At 38.4% G+C, this 18,392-nt stretch overlaps 1 protein-coding gene across 1 annotated transcript; it reads right to left on the bottom strand.

The window, feature by feature from the left end:
• Positions 1 to 10,962: 10,962 nt before the first annotated feature.
• On the bottom strand, positions 10,963 to 18,161 carry coq2 (coenzyme Q2 4-hydroxybenzoate polyprenyltransferase). Its single transcript, XM_036526701.1, has 8 exons — positions 17,717 to 18,161; positions 15,519 to 15,867; positions 14,604 to 14,770; positions 13,893 to 14,014; positions 13,593 to 13,678; positions 13,021 to 13,154; positions 12,492 to 12,680; positions 10,963 to 11,885 (listed from the first exon to the last, which is right to left on the bottom strand). The coding sequence occupies exons 1-8, from the start codon at positions 17,741 to 17,743 to the stop codon at positions 11,757 to 11,759; spliced, it is 1,203 nt and encodes a 400-aa protein (XP_036382594.1). The 5' UTR covers positions 17,744 to 18,161; the 3' UTR covers positions 10,963 to 11,756.
• Positions 18,162 to 18,392: the final 231 nt, after the last annotated feature.

Genomic DNA, 18,392 nt, shown 5'->3' with positions numbered 1-18,392 from the left:
GTCATTTTGCTAAGAAGGGGGATGGCATCCCCCCTCATATCGCCTACTGTGTTAAAGGAAACATTGAAAGACAAGGGAAAAATGAGATGTGTAACACTCTGAACCATGTTCAGTTCTTTTTATTCCCGTATTGAATGAACCATGTCTGTTGGACAGGGTGATGTCACTGGTGAGACACTAGCATTGCTTTTCCACTTTGCTATGAAGCTTGGCCTTGAAGCAATGAAATGGAGTGGGAGATCAGTTTAGTTTCCACTGCAGTCATTCCCACCCAATATACATACACATCTTTAGCTGGATGAAGTCATTTTATGCCCCGCTGCTACAGACTTCTGGTCGTAATCGCCACTCAAGAGTGAGCAAATACATGAACAAATGGTAGGGCTTAAATAACAGAGAACACAGCTGTAAACAATAACTAATCAATACAGGTGAAACACATTAACTAAATGAGACACAGAGAACACAGGAAATTATGTGGCCATCTGGTGACAAACCCAGGAAGCAGCAGATACATTCCTGATAGGAATAAATCCTGTGGTTTTCAATCTAGGGTCTCACGATTTTGCTTTCGCAGACTTTAGACCTTCAACGTGATTACTTTACTCTCAGGTGTGTACATACTGTGATGGAGACAGTTTCCATTCAGTTAAACTTAAATTTGTCCTAAGTATTCCTACTTCATTTCCTCACTGTTTATGTATATTGAGTGTTGGGTGGCAGTTTGTGGAATGAAAAAAGATCCACACCAACGGCACAGCAGTAGTATTGTGTGATTGTGTGTCAGGAGCAGTGGGGTGCCCCACCGACCACTCACCCATTCCACAGTTGCTGACACTTGTACAGACAGCTTGTGTCAGCCAGGAACCATTTGGTATAACATTTCAAATACCTACGTCAGATACCTACTGTGGAATGAATATGTGCAGATTTTGGGAGATCTGAATGAACGCATTGCATTTCTCAGATCAGACGATGTGTGGATGGCACCCACATATCTATATTGCCTCCCAATGATGGATAATATCAGAATATAAACACACACGTAAACTGTTTTCACTCCAGAGGCCTCATTTATTAGTCACGTACGCATACATATGGAGGGGCTGTGGTCCCAATGTGGCTCCTTGGCGCTGGTAATGGCAACACGCAGCAGCAGTTGTGCAGTACGTAGTGGTTTCTAACTTGTTCTGATTTGTTTTATCGTCATTACTAACTAATTTATTTCTTTAATTAATCTGCGGGTGTTAGAAGCAACAATGACTCGCCTTAATTTGCTGGGCTTTTTCCTTCTTATAAGAAGGAAATATATGATGTTTTTATGCCATTTTCTGAGCGGGAGTACTGGGAGCCTCTCCAGTATAGCCGTGAGTTCCTTCTGCTATTGCACAACTCCGGGGTGGGTAACGTGGATCCCTCGGCAGCTCTCCCTGCAGAGATTGTCCGGTCGGATCCTTCTGTGGGGAACCAAAGCTGGGCATCTAAGCCGATGGGTGCGAGGAAAAGGGAAAGGGGGAGACTTGGCGGCGTGCGCCAGAGGCTCAAGAGACAGGGCCACCGTTGGATACCCCTTCCCACAGTTATCCTCGCAAATGTCCAGTCACTCCAAAACAAAGTTGACGAGCTTTGGGCAAATGTCAAGTTCCTGACGGTGTACAACAGCGCTTGTCTCCATGCGTTAACGGAAACATGGCTCAAAAAAACAAGACCCTATTTCTGATCTGGAAATCAATGGTTTCGGAGTACTTTTTCGTCTTGACAGAGACTCCACATCGACCGGTAAACACTATGACTATGCACACCTGACATTGAACTCTTGTCTGTATCCCTATGACCCTTTTATTTGCCAAGGAAATTTCCACAGTTTTTTGTTACGCTTGTGTATATTCACCCGAAGGCCAATGTTGACATGGCAACTCAGGTTATGGTTAAAACAGTGCAATGGCCTCAAGGGATTGCGCCGGAAGCACTGAACTTTGTTATGGGTGATTTTAACCACTGCAAACCAGGAAAGTCCCTGTGTAACTTTTACCAGTATGTGACTTGTCCGACACAACTCACAAAATGTCTGGACCTTTGTTATGGATCTGTCAAGGGAGCTTACAAATCCCTTCATAGAGCTCTACTCGGGGTGTCTGACCACAATTTTGTGTATTTGATACCGTCCTACAAACTGGTCCTGAAGAGGAACAAGCCGGAACGACATTTAGTTCCGTTCTGGTCGAACAAGTCTATTCAATGTCTCCAGGACTGTTATAGTTGCACAGATTGGGACTATATTTAAAAATATCTGTGCTGATCTCGATGAACTCACAGAGACTGTGTCAGCATATATCACCTTCTGTGAGGATTTAGTCATCCCCCGGAAATCAATTTTCATTTATTCAAATAATAAACCATGGGTCTCCAAGTCTGTCAAAAACATAATTATCCAGCGAAATATCAATTTTTATCAAGGGGATGTGACTCAGTACAGGGGACTACAGAAACAAGTAAAAAAAAAGAACTATAGCTTGCTGCGTATAACTACAAAGGAAAAGTTGAGAGCATGCTCATTACTGGTAATTCACGCCTTGCATGGGAGGGTGTGAAATCTATGATGGGGATGCAGTCCAAGAAATGTCCAATTTCTCTTAATGGCAAACCTGATTTTGACCTTTCTAATGAATTGAACACTTTTTATAATCGATGTAATGTCCATGATTTTAGTGAGGAGTGGTCAGTCTTCAAAAATGCTGTTCCAGGGCAGAATAGTGTACATGTTAATGAGGGCAAGGTCTTGAAACTATTCCGGGGTGTAAAGGCAAGGAAAAGTCCCGGCCCCAATGCCATTGGAGGTCGCATTTTTAAAAATTGTGCCGAACAGTTAGCATATTCTGTTTTATCTTAAAGTTGTCACTCCACCTCCTTAGGGTTCCCTGTCTTTGGAAGGATTCCATCATTGTACCTGTGCCAAAAAATAATGCTCCAAAGTCACCTAAAGACTACAGGTCTGTGGTGCTTACCTCTCTGGTAATGAAATCACTTGAGAAAATTGTGAAGGATGTGCTTCTGAACACAGTACAGGCAAATTTGGACCCATTCCAATTTGCATATAGGTCAGGCAGGGGTGTGGTCGATGCAACGGGCACCCCATTAAATATGATTTTGGCACACTTAGAGGGTGCAAACACTTTTGTGCGACTAATCTTTATTGATTTCTCCTTAGCTTTTAATCGCATCCAGCCTCATATTTTAGCAGGAAGGTTAGCAAACATCCACAACATTGATCCTGGTCTGATATGTTGGTTGATGGATTTCTTAACTGGAAGGTCGCAGCGTGTGAAGGTTAATGGTGTTTTATCAGACATCCTTCTCTCCTCCTCCTAATCTAAAAAACAGAAACAGATTGCAGGGTATCATCAAAGTGTGCAGCAAAATTGCAGGTACGACCCTGAATGTGCTAACTATCCTGTACAAGGTCAGGACTTTGAAGAAGGCCCAGTCAATCCTGGCTGACCCTAGCCACCCCTTGTTCAAGGAGTTCTGCTTGCTTCCATCTGGCCGCAGATACAAATTCCCAACATGCAGGACAAACAGATTTAAGAACTCATTTGTCCTAGCCGCCATTGGCCTTATAAATAACTTAATGTGATTTTCATGATGTAGCCACCGTCCTTACCAAGTGGAATTTTTTTATGTTATTTTTTATTCTGTGTTTACTGTTTATTGTTTATTTATTTATTACTGTTCGTCTGAAGTTACTAAGGATACTGCTGGCTGTAAAAACAAATTGCCCCTCATTGGATAATAAAGATATCCTTGATCCTTGATTTGTTTAACATCAAACTATAGTGCCTCTGTGAATATAAATTGCAGACAAAAATTATACTCATCAGCCACTGCTGTTCCCACTTGGCAGTTGACATTGGGTATTGTAATCCAATACCTACTTCTGGTGTTCAAGAGCTGTATAAATGTTATTTAGGGAGTTCTTACAAGGGGCGTAGTTTTGGTCTCAACATTGGTAGGGACACAACAACCGAGGGGACATTGGAATTATGTAATATGACTTCACTCCAAAGATAATGCGAATGAGTTCGCTCAAATATTGGTCCCTACCGTCCATATACAAAATTACGCCCTTGAGTTCTTATAAAATGAATGCTGCTATGGGCAAGAAGTCCTGAATTTTGTCAAGAAAATCTTTCAGTTATTGCTTAGCCTGCAGGAGTGCTGTCAAGACTTTATTGTTGAGAGCTCAGACTAATAAATCACCTAATAAATCACCATCTGTTATCAGGAAAGGTTATAAATTGTGCAATCACTCTAACCACCTTGCTGCAGTCATGCTATCTGTGCAAATATACAACCTTCAACTTTTTGGGCACAGGTACTAACACAAGCTTGCAAGCATGACTCATTATTAGAAGAGTCACATGTTCAGCCTCCAAATGAGGTTGCTATCTGAAGATGATATGACACTATACAGAACTCATGAAACTTTACAAATACATTGTCACTTTACCAAATAATATAAGGCAACTTATTTTTAATGAAATGTACAATACAATTGTCTGTAGTTGTAGAACGTAGATAAACAGCAAGCCAAACTCTATTCATGAGTCAGGAAGTGTAAGTATAAATGAAATTTACATTTTGTTCCTTCACTTAACATCATTGTACTAATTAAATAGCTTACTGATAGCAAATCACACAGTAGCTAACATATTCCTCATAGAAAACAATACAAATTAGCAACATACTGACGAACAGTAAAAAACATCATACTTAAATACAATCAGTTACATCAAAATAGAATGTTAAACATATGAACAAAATTTAACTTACAACCATTGCTGTCTGAGGGCTGCAGCAGGAGAATTAATTGCGATGAAAGAGTGGTAATTCATTATTGTTGCACCTTTGTTTAAAAAGAAGGAAGAAAACCACTTCCTGTTTTTGCCTAGTTTCAACTATAGATAGTTCCAAGATGCACAAATCTATACGTTACCACCTAGCAGTCGGCTGTGGTAAGGTGTAGAGATGAGCTGTGCTCATCTTCTTGGGCGGCTCATCGAAGACCATAGATTGCAACTGCTGGGGAAGGGCTATTCCCAAAAACGTGTACTCACATACAGTACTCTGCTACTTCCTTTTTTAGGTCATTGTCCTTGTGCCAGAGAAATCTTAGGTAGTTCTTGTGGTCTCCTCTGACTAGGAAGCAATAGAACATTTGTTGGATATCGACTATTGTTATCGCAACAAGCTCTTTCTGGAACCTAAGAAGCACTCCTAGAAGAGAGTTGTTCAAGTCAGGGCCAGAGAGGATGCTGTTTAGGGAAATGCCACAGTGCTGGGTACTTGAGTCAAACACAGCTCGTATCTGACCTGGTTTTTGTGGGTGGTAAACCCCAAAGATGGGTAGAGACCAGTACTCTTCATTCTCATCAATTGGGGGTGCTTCCTCAGCATGTTTGTTCTCAGAAAGCTTCTCCATAAACTCATCAAACTGTTTCTTCATTTCTGGTCTCTTTTTTAGGGTTTGTCACAAGGAAGTGAGGCAAGATAGCGCTTACTCTCGATTATTGGGTAGTTGCAGCCTGAGTGTCCTAAAAGGCAAAGGGGCAACCCATCTGTTTTGTTAATTTCTGTGGAACGTTTCCTGCATGGTCTTTAGAAAGACCTCATCCTCAAATGACATGGCACACTTATTGTCATTTTCTGTCTTCTCAAACACAGAGTGTCCAAGTTTGTCTGTGGCTGGTACATAAGTGGAGATATACTTGAATGCATGATGCAGACACCACGCCCAGACTCCCCGCCATAGCTTACTCTCTTTTTCAAGGGGATATGATTCTGGCAAGGAGTGAGGAAAGATGGGCATCCCTTCTGTAGGACATTTGTCTTGAACACATTTACAGCTGGTTTGTGGGCATTGTCAATGCAAACTTCTCCCACAATAGCCCACCCTAGATCCAGGCATTGAGCGAAGGGTGCATTATGGGGTCCATTGACTTGTTGTCTCACCTTGTGTACTCTTATCATGTGTCTCCCCAGCAAGAGTAAGATCTGAGCATCAGGATCTAGCTTTAGGACGAAAGTCGCCACAGGCTTCAGGTGAGTGTGCAAGAGAGCAATCTCTGGAGTCAGAATTTCAGATCTGTTACTCATTATCTCATTACACTCAATAAGTGGAGGAAGGTCCAAACACTCACCACCATTCACAGCTTCAATTTGGAACCCAACCACTTTCATCCCAGTCATCTCTGTGATGCCAGCACAAGTCCTCATAAGGTATGATGACAGGTGACCCTGAATTCCAAACAATTGGAAGAACTCGGATCTGCCCAGTAAGCAGTTGCTCTGGTTGTCAAGGATAACATACATCTTGACAGAGCATACAGGCCAATGCAACATTCCAGGTTAATGACACCTTGTGATACTTAATGATACCTTAACCCTTACAATAAAATTCTCTCAATCTATTTGGCTTCTAAAACTCACAGTGTGCTCAAACTTTTCAATATATGTTATGATGTGAAGTGACCATTTAATAGTTGCACAACAATCACTATTCAAAGATTCAGAACATTCAGTTAATATTTTTGCTATTTCAAGAAAGAAAGATTATCTTTTGACTCATACAATTTCTGGCATTTTTATAAGAATGTGATCCAGTGCTATGTAGGGCTATTTTTACTGATGACATAGAGGCAAGGTAAGGATGGGCTCAATCTTAGTCACCAGTAAAACATGACATACAACACTGTAACTGTCCATAAATCACAAAGGGCACTTAAGCAATATCTTAAAAACATACAACAAAAATTGAAACTTTCATTCAATATGTTAGCAGTCCAACAAAATTATCACACTGAAAAAATAAAGGCTTGTAAATTTTTCAGCTTTATCACGCAAAATAACAATAATGGACAAAATTTAAATCCATTTTAAATGTTATAAATATTATATTTCCAGATGCTCCTGAGAGCTATGCTTTGAAATTTTTCATTAATATTTTATATCAAACACTTTCTTGAAAAATCTGTCCCCCTAGCAGAAGATGACAGCATACAGAAATAAGATCATAGTAAAATCAATAAAATCTAGGAGACTGTCAGCAAGAACGTAAGATGGAGTACTACATATTTGCTATCTGTAGAGTAGAGATTTTCATGATAATCTCAGCATTTTATGCCAAAATAAAATTACACAACATGCTCTGCCATTCCACCGTGGCAAGAATTCTCCAACCCTGTTCTTCTGCATCTCAGATTCTTTCTAAGAGATGTCACTCCATCACATACAAAAATTTTATTATAAATATAATTTTATTATAAATTAGATGAGCTATTCTGTTAGATAAGATTATTAAATTCTTCAAAACATTTAAATCATGTTTAGTAAAGCAAAATTTTAGCTTTCCAAATAGGCAAGAGCATGCATTTCCCCAATTACACTTCTGTTCTCCTGTTTTTTGATTGTAGCCCACATCCACTAAGGCATCTGCTACTGGATGGGATGATTCATACTTGAAGGCAAAAAATGCACAGACAATCCCCAGAGCAGCTAGCTGGCTAATAAAGGTAATGATGAATGTAGCCTGCAAGTTGGCTACCTACTTACCGTTCTAGTTAACTAACTAGCAAGCTCACTGGCTCAAAATGAACCATTTTGTGGACTTATATATGAAAAGCTCATGTATATGAGTGTGAGACAGGTGTGACAGGTGACAGGTTAAAGTGTGCCCTCAAACTTTCCTTTCTGTTTTGTAACAACAGTCCCACAAAATGTTTAAAACACTTATGACAGGCTGTTAACTAACTTTTCTCACTAAGATGTCTATTGAAAAAACAATATTTGGCAAAGAAAGACAAATCCTAGTATTACAGATTCCGCTTTCAACTTAAAATTCATGAACATTTTACTTTGGAATCATTTTCTTCTGCTTTTAAAGTTGTGTTATGATGAAAGAGTCAAATAGCTTAATGGGTATTAACTTATTCTTCAAGGCACTAACTCAGGCTAGGATGACTGTATCACCTGGCTATTTGCATACGTACACCTCGAAAAACAAATGAATATGACAAGACAGGTCTTGAACCAAGAACAAAGATATTAAGTAAGAGTATATGGCATATGTGAGTATATGTGGCCTAGTAATTTACCATATCAAACTCCTTGCGCCTCATCAGGCTCAGCATTCAATACACCACCAACTATTGAATTTGCCAGACATGTCAGCTCTGCCCATTGTAGCCACCTGCAGGCCTAAATGAGAGTCTCTATGCCTTTGATAAAGAGAGTCCTACATGACAAAGGCCACCATTTCTCCCCATGTCCAGGTGCAAACAACACTTTTCCTAAGCCCCTCAAGTCCCACTGGGCCCATGTCAGCTCCATTTTCAGACTAATCCTAAAATTTGCTTTGATATGAATGCATCAGGCTAAAAATAGAAACACATTCTAGCATTTTGACAATAATTTATTGTGGACAGTTAAAACAGGCCCCAGACCTGCACCTTGTGGATATGTCACGATAGAAAGTACAGCAGGGCATTGTCAGTAGTTATGGAGAGTGCGCTGCTATTTTCATCTCAGACTCAGGATTCAACTCTTGGAAGGGAATTGTAATAACAATTGTAATTGTTTTAGATGTACATGTGCTAGAAAGACAGAAAACTAAAATACCTAACTCACTGTCATGTGCATGTCCATTCCCATTTTACATCCACTATACAAGTCTGTGTACTCATACACATCTGTGTCACTGTTCTGATTTTTCAATAACCATGAACCATTTCCAACTATTGAGTACCACATCATGTGAATGATCACAAAATTTTTCTTTCAATTTAATTTCTTGATTCCTACACAGCTTTTATTTAAGAACGATTCTGTCCTAGTGTTTTTGATCACTATATAACTGATTGATTCATATATTTTAAAATGTGGAGTATTCTGTAATTATAATAACCTAGCATTCCTGTAAATATTTAAGCATACTTAAAATAATGCAGACAAGAGTTTGGTATGATTTTGAACATCTGCATATGTAGCAGAGATGGTTTTGTTAAAGTGAAGACATTGTATAAAATGTACTTGATTTCAAGCAGGACAATTGCAAAAACACACCCCATCATCTTTGAAAGGCTGGGCCAACAGACTGGGCATGCAGGCTTTCCAACTTCTCAAACGAACTCAAGTTTTACTTCATTAAATATAAGTTACCTTCCAGTGATGATCCTTCTGGAGAACAAGAGAGCTGAGATAGCTACCTCAGGGCTTCTGTTTATAAGACCCCAGCTTCTGGTGAGATTTTGGTCAGTATCTCACAGTATCCTTCATAGGTGGGCTGGGTCATACACCCTCCAAGTACCACTATGATGAAGAATAATTTGGGCATTGTATTCTAGCACAGCATGCTGAAGCTTTCTATGATTTGCAAAACCCTGGACCACACAATTTCAGTCTGCAGTTTTTTAAAGTAGAATATGGCACTTAAATTCAAAAGCCAAAGACTGCTATGAGACTAAAGTTTGCAATCTCAGTGGAGAGAGAGAGTATGTTTAAGGGTTACTCCCAATCACGTACCCAGTGATTTGGCAGTTCTATGGGAGGTGGTGGCACTACCATAAATAAGTCTAAAGTGGAAGTAAGGAGGTACCACAATAATAAGTCAGACCATGTTTTAGACAATCTTATGTACTGAAATTATGTACTGAATTATGTACTGAAATATCACAGATATTTCAATAAGGACAATGGAGGAGGCATGACATCAACAAATAGGTCCTGAGGATGATGAGGAATGTGAGGGCCCATAAAGACACCTTAAGAAGTGGTCACTACAACAGGATTACAATGTATGACGAATAGCTACTGAGGTGTGAGTGATGGATCTCCAACTACCAGCCTGGTCTTTTTATGGTCTTTTATAGCCCAAAAATTTGCAAATTTGATCAATTTGTATGTTGTTAATTTCATGCATGAAATAGTGAGCTGATATTGTTTTACTTGGCACTATCTGAGTATATGAAGAAAATAGAACTGTCATTTTTTGTCATCCTCAAGTGCAACACAATATTACCGGTATATGTTTGTGTGTATGCTTGCATCATATCATTTCAGAGATCTGTTGACAAAAACCTAATAACAGAATGCTTCAGACTTAGCAGGACAATGGAATGAACACCATGGCACTGAGGGGTGGGGAGCGTGAGCCACACAAGACTTCACTCAGTGTACAGGTTAGCTTCAGAACCGCTAGCACTGCCTGCACCATAGTAGAGTGTTGTTGCCTTACAGCTCCCTTCCATCTCCTTAAATGCCACAGCTTGTCTTGCTATGTGGTACCTGCCCAATCTGCTGTTGGTTAAAAAGCTCTCCTGTTAGTTTCACTCATAGAATCCAAGGACATTAGACATGAATTTGCATTACTACTACTTACTACAGAAAAAAGGTCTTCAATATGATGTAGATTTACCCACATGACTACCCACCATTAAGTTTGTGTTTAACATACATAACAATAACTCTAATGAGCTTTGGTAGTTTTCTTATTGTGTGTTCCAAAGGATATAAAAGTATTTGGTATTTTATTAATAACATGAAAATGATATTTTGAAAATAACTAATTATAGCCTACATTTATGTTTAACTACAGACATAAGTGTATGACACAGTCTTATACCTAAAAATCCCAACTGCCATTTCACTAAAAAACCACGCCAAAGTGATTCATATGATCCACGTAGGTCATACTGAACCAAGATTTTTTGAAAAAATTCAACCCCATCCAGCTGCTTTTGCATAAAATGTGACTTTACATGTTTTTTGTGCCACACTTAGAACCAGAAATATATTAAACCAACAGTGTTTATAACATATATTCTGTATAAAGATCTGGTGTTATCCATACATTATGTATTAATATACTGTATGAATACTGAATACGAATATTAATTGAAAAATCTGGCAGACATTTATTTATATCTATTCTACATAACTGTACATTTATATGTATTAATTACTCAACAGTACCATCTGTTGGTGCTACTGTAGAATAACAGTCTGAATCCTAACCCTGCAGGTCAAAATAATTACAAGGCCTCACAAAACAGTTTAAGAAATATTTAAAGTATGATCTCCTTCTCATACAGTAAGTTAAACTCATTTACAGACAATGGAATATGGTGTCTCAGGAGGGCTCATTTACATGTAATTAGAAATTTCATTCCACAGGCAACCATTTGGTCCATGCATTAGCACAACACTGTGTGACTCACATTTATTGAATTTTTTTCCTGCTTTGCTGTACCTGGTGTACTTGCACATCCTCATTAACCCTCTTCCAGAAGTCTGGAACTTGTCTGAGTAGGAATTCTTTCAATGGTACAAACTTAAAATCAAAAAAACATGACAACCTTGGTTAGTTTCATACCTACACATTCATGTTTTTTGGCCATTTTCAGAGTTGTAACTATGTGAAATCTCATATTTTTGCTCCTATTTGTGCTCTATAGCTAATTGTAGTTATAAATAATTGATAAAATGATACAGAAGTATCATTACAATCTCAGTCTGATTAAACCCTCTGTGTGCTCTGCTGCCTCTACCTAACGGTCAGTCTTCTACATTACAAGAAGAAAGCAGGAGGACTTGATTCAATTGTATACCATTACCAAACCTACAGAGTGACATATTAATGTTAAACAACAACACCTTGCATACAATTCACAATTCCATTCACTTATCAGTCTCCTCATTTTATATTAAAATATAATTTCTTTTTTCCACAAGTTTCCAACGACTATTCCTAAAAATAAGAGAAGTCCTAAATTACGATTGGAAACAAATTTCTTCCAGCAATCTTCTGGCTTATTGATGTCCAAAGTGTACATCTGTAGGACACAAAAGGGAAAAGAAATATCACAAAATGATCTTGGAACATGCTATTTGATAAGCAAATAAAGGAGAAAACTTATGACAATGTAAGAAAAAGCTATGGCCAATCAATGTAACAAAATAACAGTGCTCTATCCCAAAGTGAAGTTTTCTTTTCTATTCTCATCAAGAGATCATTGCAAAACATTTTAAAATTTTTGGAACAGGTTTTGACAGCTCAGGTCTAAGAAACTAAAAATACATTAATTAAACTCAAATGAACAAAGATTACGGAACTAAGATTACTAAAGTACCAACACAGCTTTTTCATAACATGTTGGAACGCGGATTTTGTTCTCAGCTGACTAGAAATGCTACCTGATGGACTTCACTCCCTCTAGATGTCAGGTCACATACATTCTCTGAATTGTCTGAACAAGAGGTAAATCAATCACATGACATGCTTTTTTTGCAGACACAGCCATTTGTGTCATCTTTGTTCCATTTAATTCATTTTCAATAGTACGTAATGGTTCATTTAAAAGCAGGTAGCATGTGTTTGCTTTGCACCGTTTGAGAGCTTTCATCCGGATCAGCCCACAATTACTGATGTACATGATTACCTGATGTGCAAGGTGAACGGCCACCACAGACACTGCTCCATAGTACGGCAGGGTCTGCTCCGCGTTGATCCCTGTCAGGACCAACCCAGCCAGCATGGCCACCGTGAAGCCGCTGAGCCACAGCTTGGTTTGCTCCTGAAACCTCAAGGCAGTGGATTTTACCCCAACAACGACATCATCAGCCTTGTCCTGAGAAACATAAGGAAAGTATTTAACAACATACTACTCTGAAGAAAAGAATTTCACTAGATGATCTGTTTTCTTTACCATAAAGTTTTGCATTTCCTTCTTCTTTTACATTTTTAAAATACTCTTTTGAATTGGGGTTTAGCTATGTGACATTATTATGAAAACATTAAAAATCTCTAAAATATAAATATTACAATTTGACAATTTTACATGTTGAATCTGTAGTAATAAAAAGTGAATACTGTTAAGCCTACATATATTCAAGAAGATATAAGCATTTCTGCAGAAGCAGCGCAGCAAAATCTTCCTATTTCAAATGTACCAGCTGTTTTTGTCTAACCTGATGGGCATAGATGGTGTCATATATCAAAGTCCACATCACGCCTGAGAAATAGAGTGGCAGGCATATGGACCAATCACAGGACCCCATCACAGCTGACCAGCCCAGCAAGGCTCCCCAATTAAAGGTAAGACCTGAAAAGGAAACACCAGTGATCATTGTATGGGCAAATATTCACTACAACCTGTCAAAACATGTAAGATTTACCAGCAGACATATTTAAAGATGATTTTTCAAGGGTACCTGGGGATGTTCTTTAAAAAAAGATGTAGAGTGATTATCAACATATTTAACTGAAGCTCAAAGTTAATTTTGAGCAGATGTATGAAAATTAACCACTCTGAGATATGTGGACAATAAAGCTTGACACTTGACAACCTTTCCAAGGCTAATCAATAGTTTGGCACATCCAGCTATGTCCTTTCCCTGTGTTTATTTTCTCATAGGACCACCATAGCTGCCTTCTAAAACAGTTAATAAAATACATGATTGTAATGTTGTGCTGAGCAGACAAGTCTGTCATTCTTTTACTTTAAGATATTCAAGAAAATCAGCTTTATTGGAGGACATACCCAGCACAAGCTGTGGCCAGTATGTAATTCTCTTCATCAGAGGATAGGTGACCACAAGGGACAATGAAGCAGCACCCAGGGCTATACTGAAAAGCAATGGTTTACAGCAAATCTTCAACATTATTGTAAAGTAGTCTAAAAACAACGATGTTAATGAAGGTTAAAAAGGAAAGGCCTGCAGACACCACCTGCATGACAGACTGCTGTGTTTCAAGCTGTAACCACTTGCAGAAGTAAACAATAAGAACCCAACTGGGAACCCCATCTGCATGGCAGACTATTGTGTTTCACAGAGGATACCTGTAATAGTTGAGGCAGAGTAGAACCCCTAGTGCTGCAGTAAGCTGGACTCCCAGGAAAGTCAAAGCCTGCAGCTGTGAAATCTTTCCTGAGGCAATCGGCCGGCTAGCTGTCCTAGACACCTTTCAAAACATCATCAAATAGTTACCATTCAGAAAGTTAACATTTTTAATTTCACACTGCAGCCCCACCAGGCTGAGTGGACAAGGAAAGGTATGGCAAACTGCAGTGACCAATAGGCTCTCAGATATATACAGACGTACAGCTGAACTACCATTATCCTTAATGAAATGTGCTTCATACATACACTGAGAATTAAACATGAGACACACTGACACGAATGGAGTACAATACACTTCTATGAATCACACTGGTGGTTATTCTCACACTGGCAAAAGGCAAAGAAACCCAAAAACACTGCTTTATTAATCATTTTTAATAACTCAGCAATGGTCACAAGTTTACGAGATCATTTCAATTGCAAGAGATTTATTCTGATTTCTTCTAATGGTAAAGCTTTAAACTTTTATAATGGGTCTACTAATTCTTAAATTAAAGCTCACTGTAATGACTGTTTCAATAATCTGTTTCATTTTATGAAATAAATGACACCGCAGAGAACAATGACAATTTACAAATTTAGCTGAATTCCACATGTAACACTTATGTCATTCTGTAAGAATGATTTATGACACCACTTTAGAGAGGTACCTTCTTGTCAAAGTCTTTGTCCCACATGTCATTGATGGTGCAGCCAGCCCCCCGCATCAGCAGGGCCCCTGTGCCAAAGAGTGTCAACATGGCCAGGTCTGGTAGACAGCCAGGGTCAGCTGCAAGCCCAATGCTCCAAGTGCAGGGAAGGTACAGCAGCCATGTACCTGTATGATAAAGACCTTTTACAAGGTGACCTCATACAAAAAAGTGTACTTATTGTAATAATACTCAAGCAACCACCACCAAGTGTTTCATAGAAATTCTTAAAATAAAAAAATGTCTTAATCTGTATATATAGATACAGATATAAATTAAATTAATTAATATAAATATTAGATATAAATAAAATTTAAAATAAAAAGGCAATGGTAGAACAAAAACACTGTTCTACCATACCCTAATTTTGCAAACGTATGTGATCATCTTTAGTAAAGCAGCCCACAGAGAAAAAATCTTTTCTTCACAACAACATAAAACAAGATCATTTGAAATTCTCTCAGTTCTAGTGTCATACAAATCCAAAAGTATTTTGCTATCTCTATCTCTGAATGGAACAATCTTGCTGAACATACTGAGAACTGGACAACCACTTGTATAATGACAAAGGTAATTAATTAAACTGACACTGTGCTGCTGCTACAAAAATATGGTCACTAAGATCATAGGTCTGCTTTTTTTTTTTTTTTTAGAAAAAGCGGTGGCTAGACCAGACGACAACGGTCAGACATCGGTTCTGCACAGCGACTGATAGGCTATTATCGTCATTGTTATTATTTTGTCAACCTTTTTGTAATGCCAGATTTTTGCTGTGGCTCTGTCATATTTCAGAAGATTTCAAGATTTCAAAACATTTTGAAAATCTTTCTTGATTTCCCTTTCTAGTCCTCCAATGGCCACATTAAAGTATCTCACCAATTGGTTTGTCCATCCTCATGAGTCTGAGGTAAGGCTGCACGGACACTGGAGCAGAGTTCACAATCCCAGCAGCAGACAGGCTGTACAGTCGTCTGCCTCTGGGACCTGAGTCCCGTTCAGCCAGCTGACGTGGCCATGAGCTTTGGCTGTGAAATGTTGCATTAAACAAACATCTATCCACTTGGCCAGAAACCTTGCTTAGTATGTCTGTCTTCCTGCAACTGTGGTGGTTTGAAAAATAGAAGCAGGTTGCTGAATGAAATCTTCTCCAGGAGAGAAGGGAGAGCTGAGTAGATTTGGCAAGGATCATCTCATCTGTTCCACACACATAGTCCACTTCAGTCACCTGGGATGAAGGAAAACAAGCCACATTTTGTTGAATACTGTACTAATAACATACTTATGTACAAAGGGAGCAAAGTGTGTTCTTGACACAAAAATACATTTAGTGCAATTTAATAATGCAGTAAATAAGGCAAAATATATAAAACAAATAGGTATTTACAGGCTGCGGAGTTGGGAAAAGGTTAAGGAAAAAGTACCTAATTTTGTGCAAAATGCTACAGCACTTTACAAGGAGATGCTTTTACTAATATGCTAATGGATGCAAAATCATATGAAAAACTGTACTTATACTGACAGAAATACGATGACAGAAATATGTAAAGTTAAAAAGTTGATTTTGGAACATTGTGAAGAGTGTCAGGCAATGTTCAAGATAGTTGCCATAGACCCATTGACACAAGTCACTCAGTGCATGCCTGCCATAGAGTCCAGGCTAAGTTTAACCAAATCTGCACAATATTGTGGGACTTAAAGTCTGGCTGCTCTTGTAAAAACCCTGTGGTGCTGACACCAGATGGTCCTACTTTTGCTAATCATTTTCATTTAACAAATTCTGAGTGAAAAAATATTAGAAGTGTCCAAAACTTGGGCACAAAACATGCAAAAGTGAGCCACGGCATGAACCTTCACAGCAAGATTAAAATGAAAATGACCTGGTGAGCATTCTGTCTTGAGCATTATTGTTAATTCATCCTGATCATTTTTAGATTGACGGCACATTTATATTCATATTTCATTTATTTCCGGGTTTATCATCTTCATCTTCACTAATTCAATGTATTAATGGCCCTTACCTCCCTTGTGTGCAAAGAGGGGTCATTCAGGAAAGAGTATGATGTGTATATATTTCAGAAGGATAGAAAATACACTTCAGTTCTTCGGTAACTTAAGCCTCTCACAAACCTAGAATGCATTTCACATTCAAATAAGGAGGCTAAAAGTAGAGTGTTGAACTGTTAAAACAAATGTTACAAAACTACAGCATCCAATACTTCACACACCAATTCTGCATGTTTAATTTGACCTGAACATTGATTTCATCGCTGGAAAAGTTATATTTATCAATGAGGACATGAAAAGAGGATGTTATAATTTAAATATATCACTAATTGCTCTAATAATTATTGATCTTAATTCCTTTAGAAGGGAGAATTTTTTTTTTCCTTTTCATGCTTTCCCCCCATTTTTCAGCCTGTCTTTGGAACAGCCTATATATTATAACATTGCATTCATTCATTACATTACTTTCAGTTAACAGACGCTCTTATCCAGATGAACTTCCAGCGTAAGAGAACAGAAGTGTATCCATCCAAGTTAAATGAGCTATCTAACAACACTCCCAAACCAGTGCGTGTGACTGCAACACCATTCAAGCAGTACCACACGTTAACCTGTGCTAATATAAAATCACACCTCACAGAAACGACTTCCTTGAAGTCTGGGAACACGTATAATCCCGTTTTTGGCCAATTATTGCAAAGGGCAAGCTTTTTCCAAGTAACTTGGATGCGGGTGAGCACAACAGCAGGAAGATGAGCTTGCTAATAACGTTGCTTGCCTAACTAGGAAGCTACATCGCTTCAGGTCTGTATTGTATCTAACATGTTAGCTAGATGGCTAACTAGCTATGAAGAATTACAAATGCACGTGGGTCTGACTATAATCGTTGCGCCATAGCTACTGTAATTTATGTAGTCCACCTGGTGGAACATGCCAAATTTTAAGTTTCCTAGCTTGGCTATAAATTCCCCGTGGTTATATTTATTTGGCCATACTATTCACAGATATTGTCCTTTTTCATCTTTCAACAAAAATGCCTAAACTAAAAATCATATTTCAACCAGACTTACAGCAACGTCATCACAGACCGAATCCATACATCTGTGGCGCCATGTATTGTACGGCAGTATGTTCTTCCCTTGGAAACATGGTAGGCAAACATTTGGTTCTCACTGAACGTATTCTCTTCTCGCTGTCAAATGCTGCTCATTTATAAAAGATATTTAAAATATTTTAAAGATTGGTGATTTGAAGAAGAGATGGAAAATGTCTATTAAATAATCAGTACACGTGTGGAAAACTTGACCTGTAGTAAGTAGCAGGCAGTGATTGGGAATTACTACAGCAATCGGAATGGGGAAAGGTCGTTTTTTTTTTATTTTTGGTGAATATTTTTCAGAATTAATCCAGTTCTGCTTCCATATAAGTACACATGTGTGGAAAACTTCACCTGTAGTAAGTAGCAGGCAGTGATTGGGAACTACTACAGCAATCGGAATGGAAAAATATAATTAATTTTTGGTGAATATTTGAACTGCTTCCATATAAATTTACATTTCTGGAAAATCTCACAATACTAGGACTACATACTACACTGTGATTGGGAACTACTACAGAAGTCAGAAAGATGAAAAGGCATTTCTTTGATTTTTGATGAATCGGCATATTTGTCAGAAATGGCTTCTCCTTCCATAGTTGTCATTACATTAAATTATCAGTTGTAGGCTAGAGGCTATATCAATTTCT

This window comes from Megalops cyprinoides, chromosome 4, assembly GCF_013368585.1.
Source record: "Megalops cyprinoides isolate fMegCyp1 chromosome 4, fMegCyp1.pri, whole genome shotgun sequence".
NCBI lineage: Eukaryota > Metazoa > Chordata > Actinopteri > Elopiformes > Megalopidae > Megalops > Megalops cyprinoides.
The sequence above is the reverse complement of the archived record's forward strand: the minus strand, read 5'-3'. Positions and strand labels throughout refer to the sequence as shown.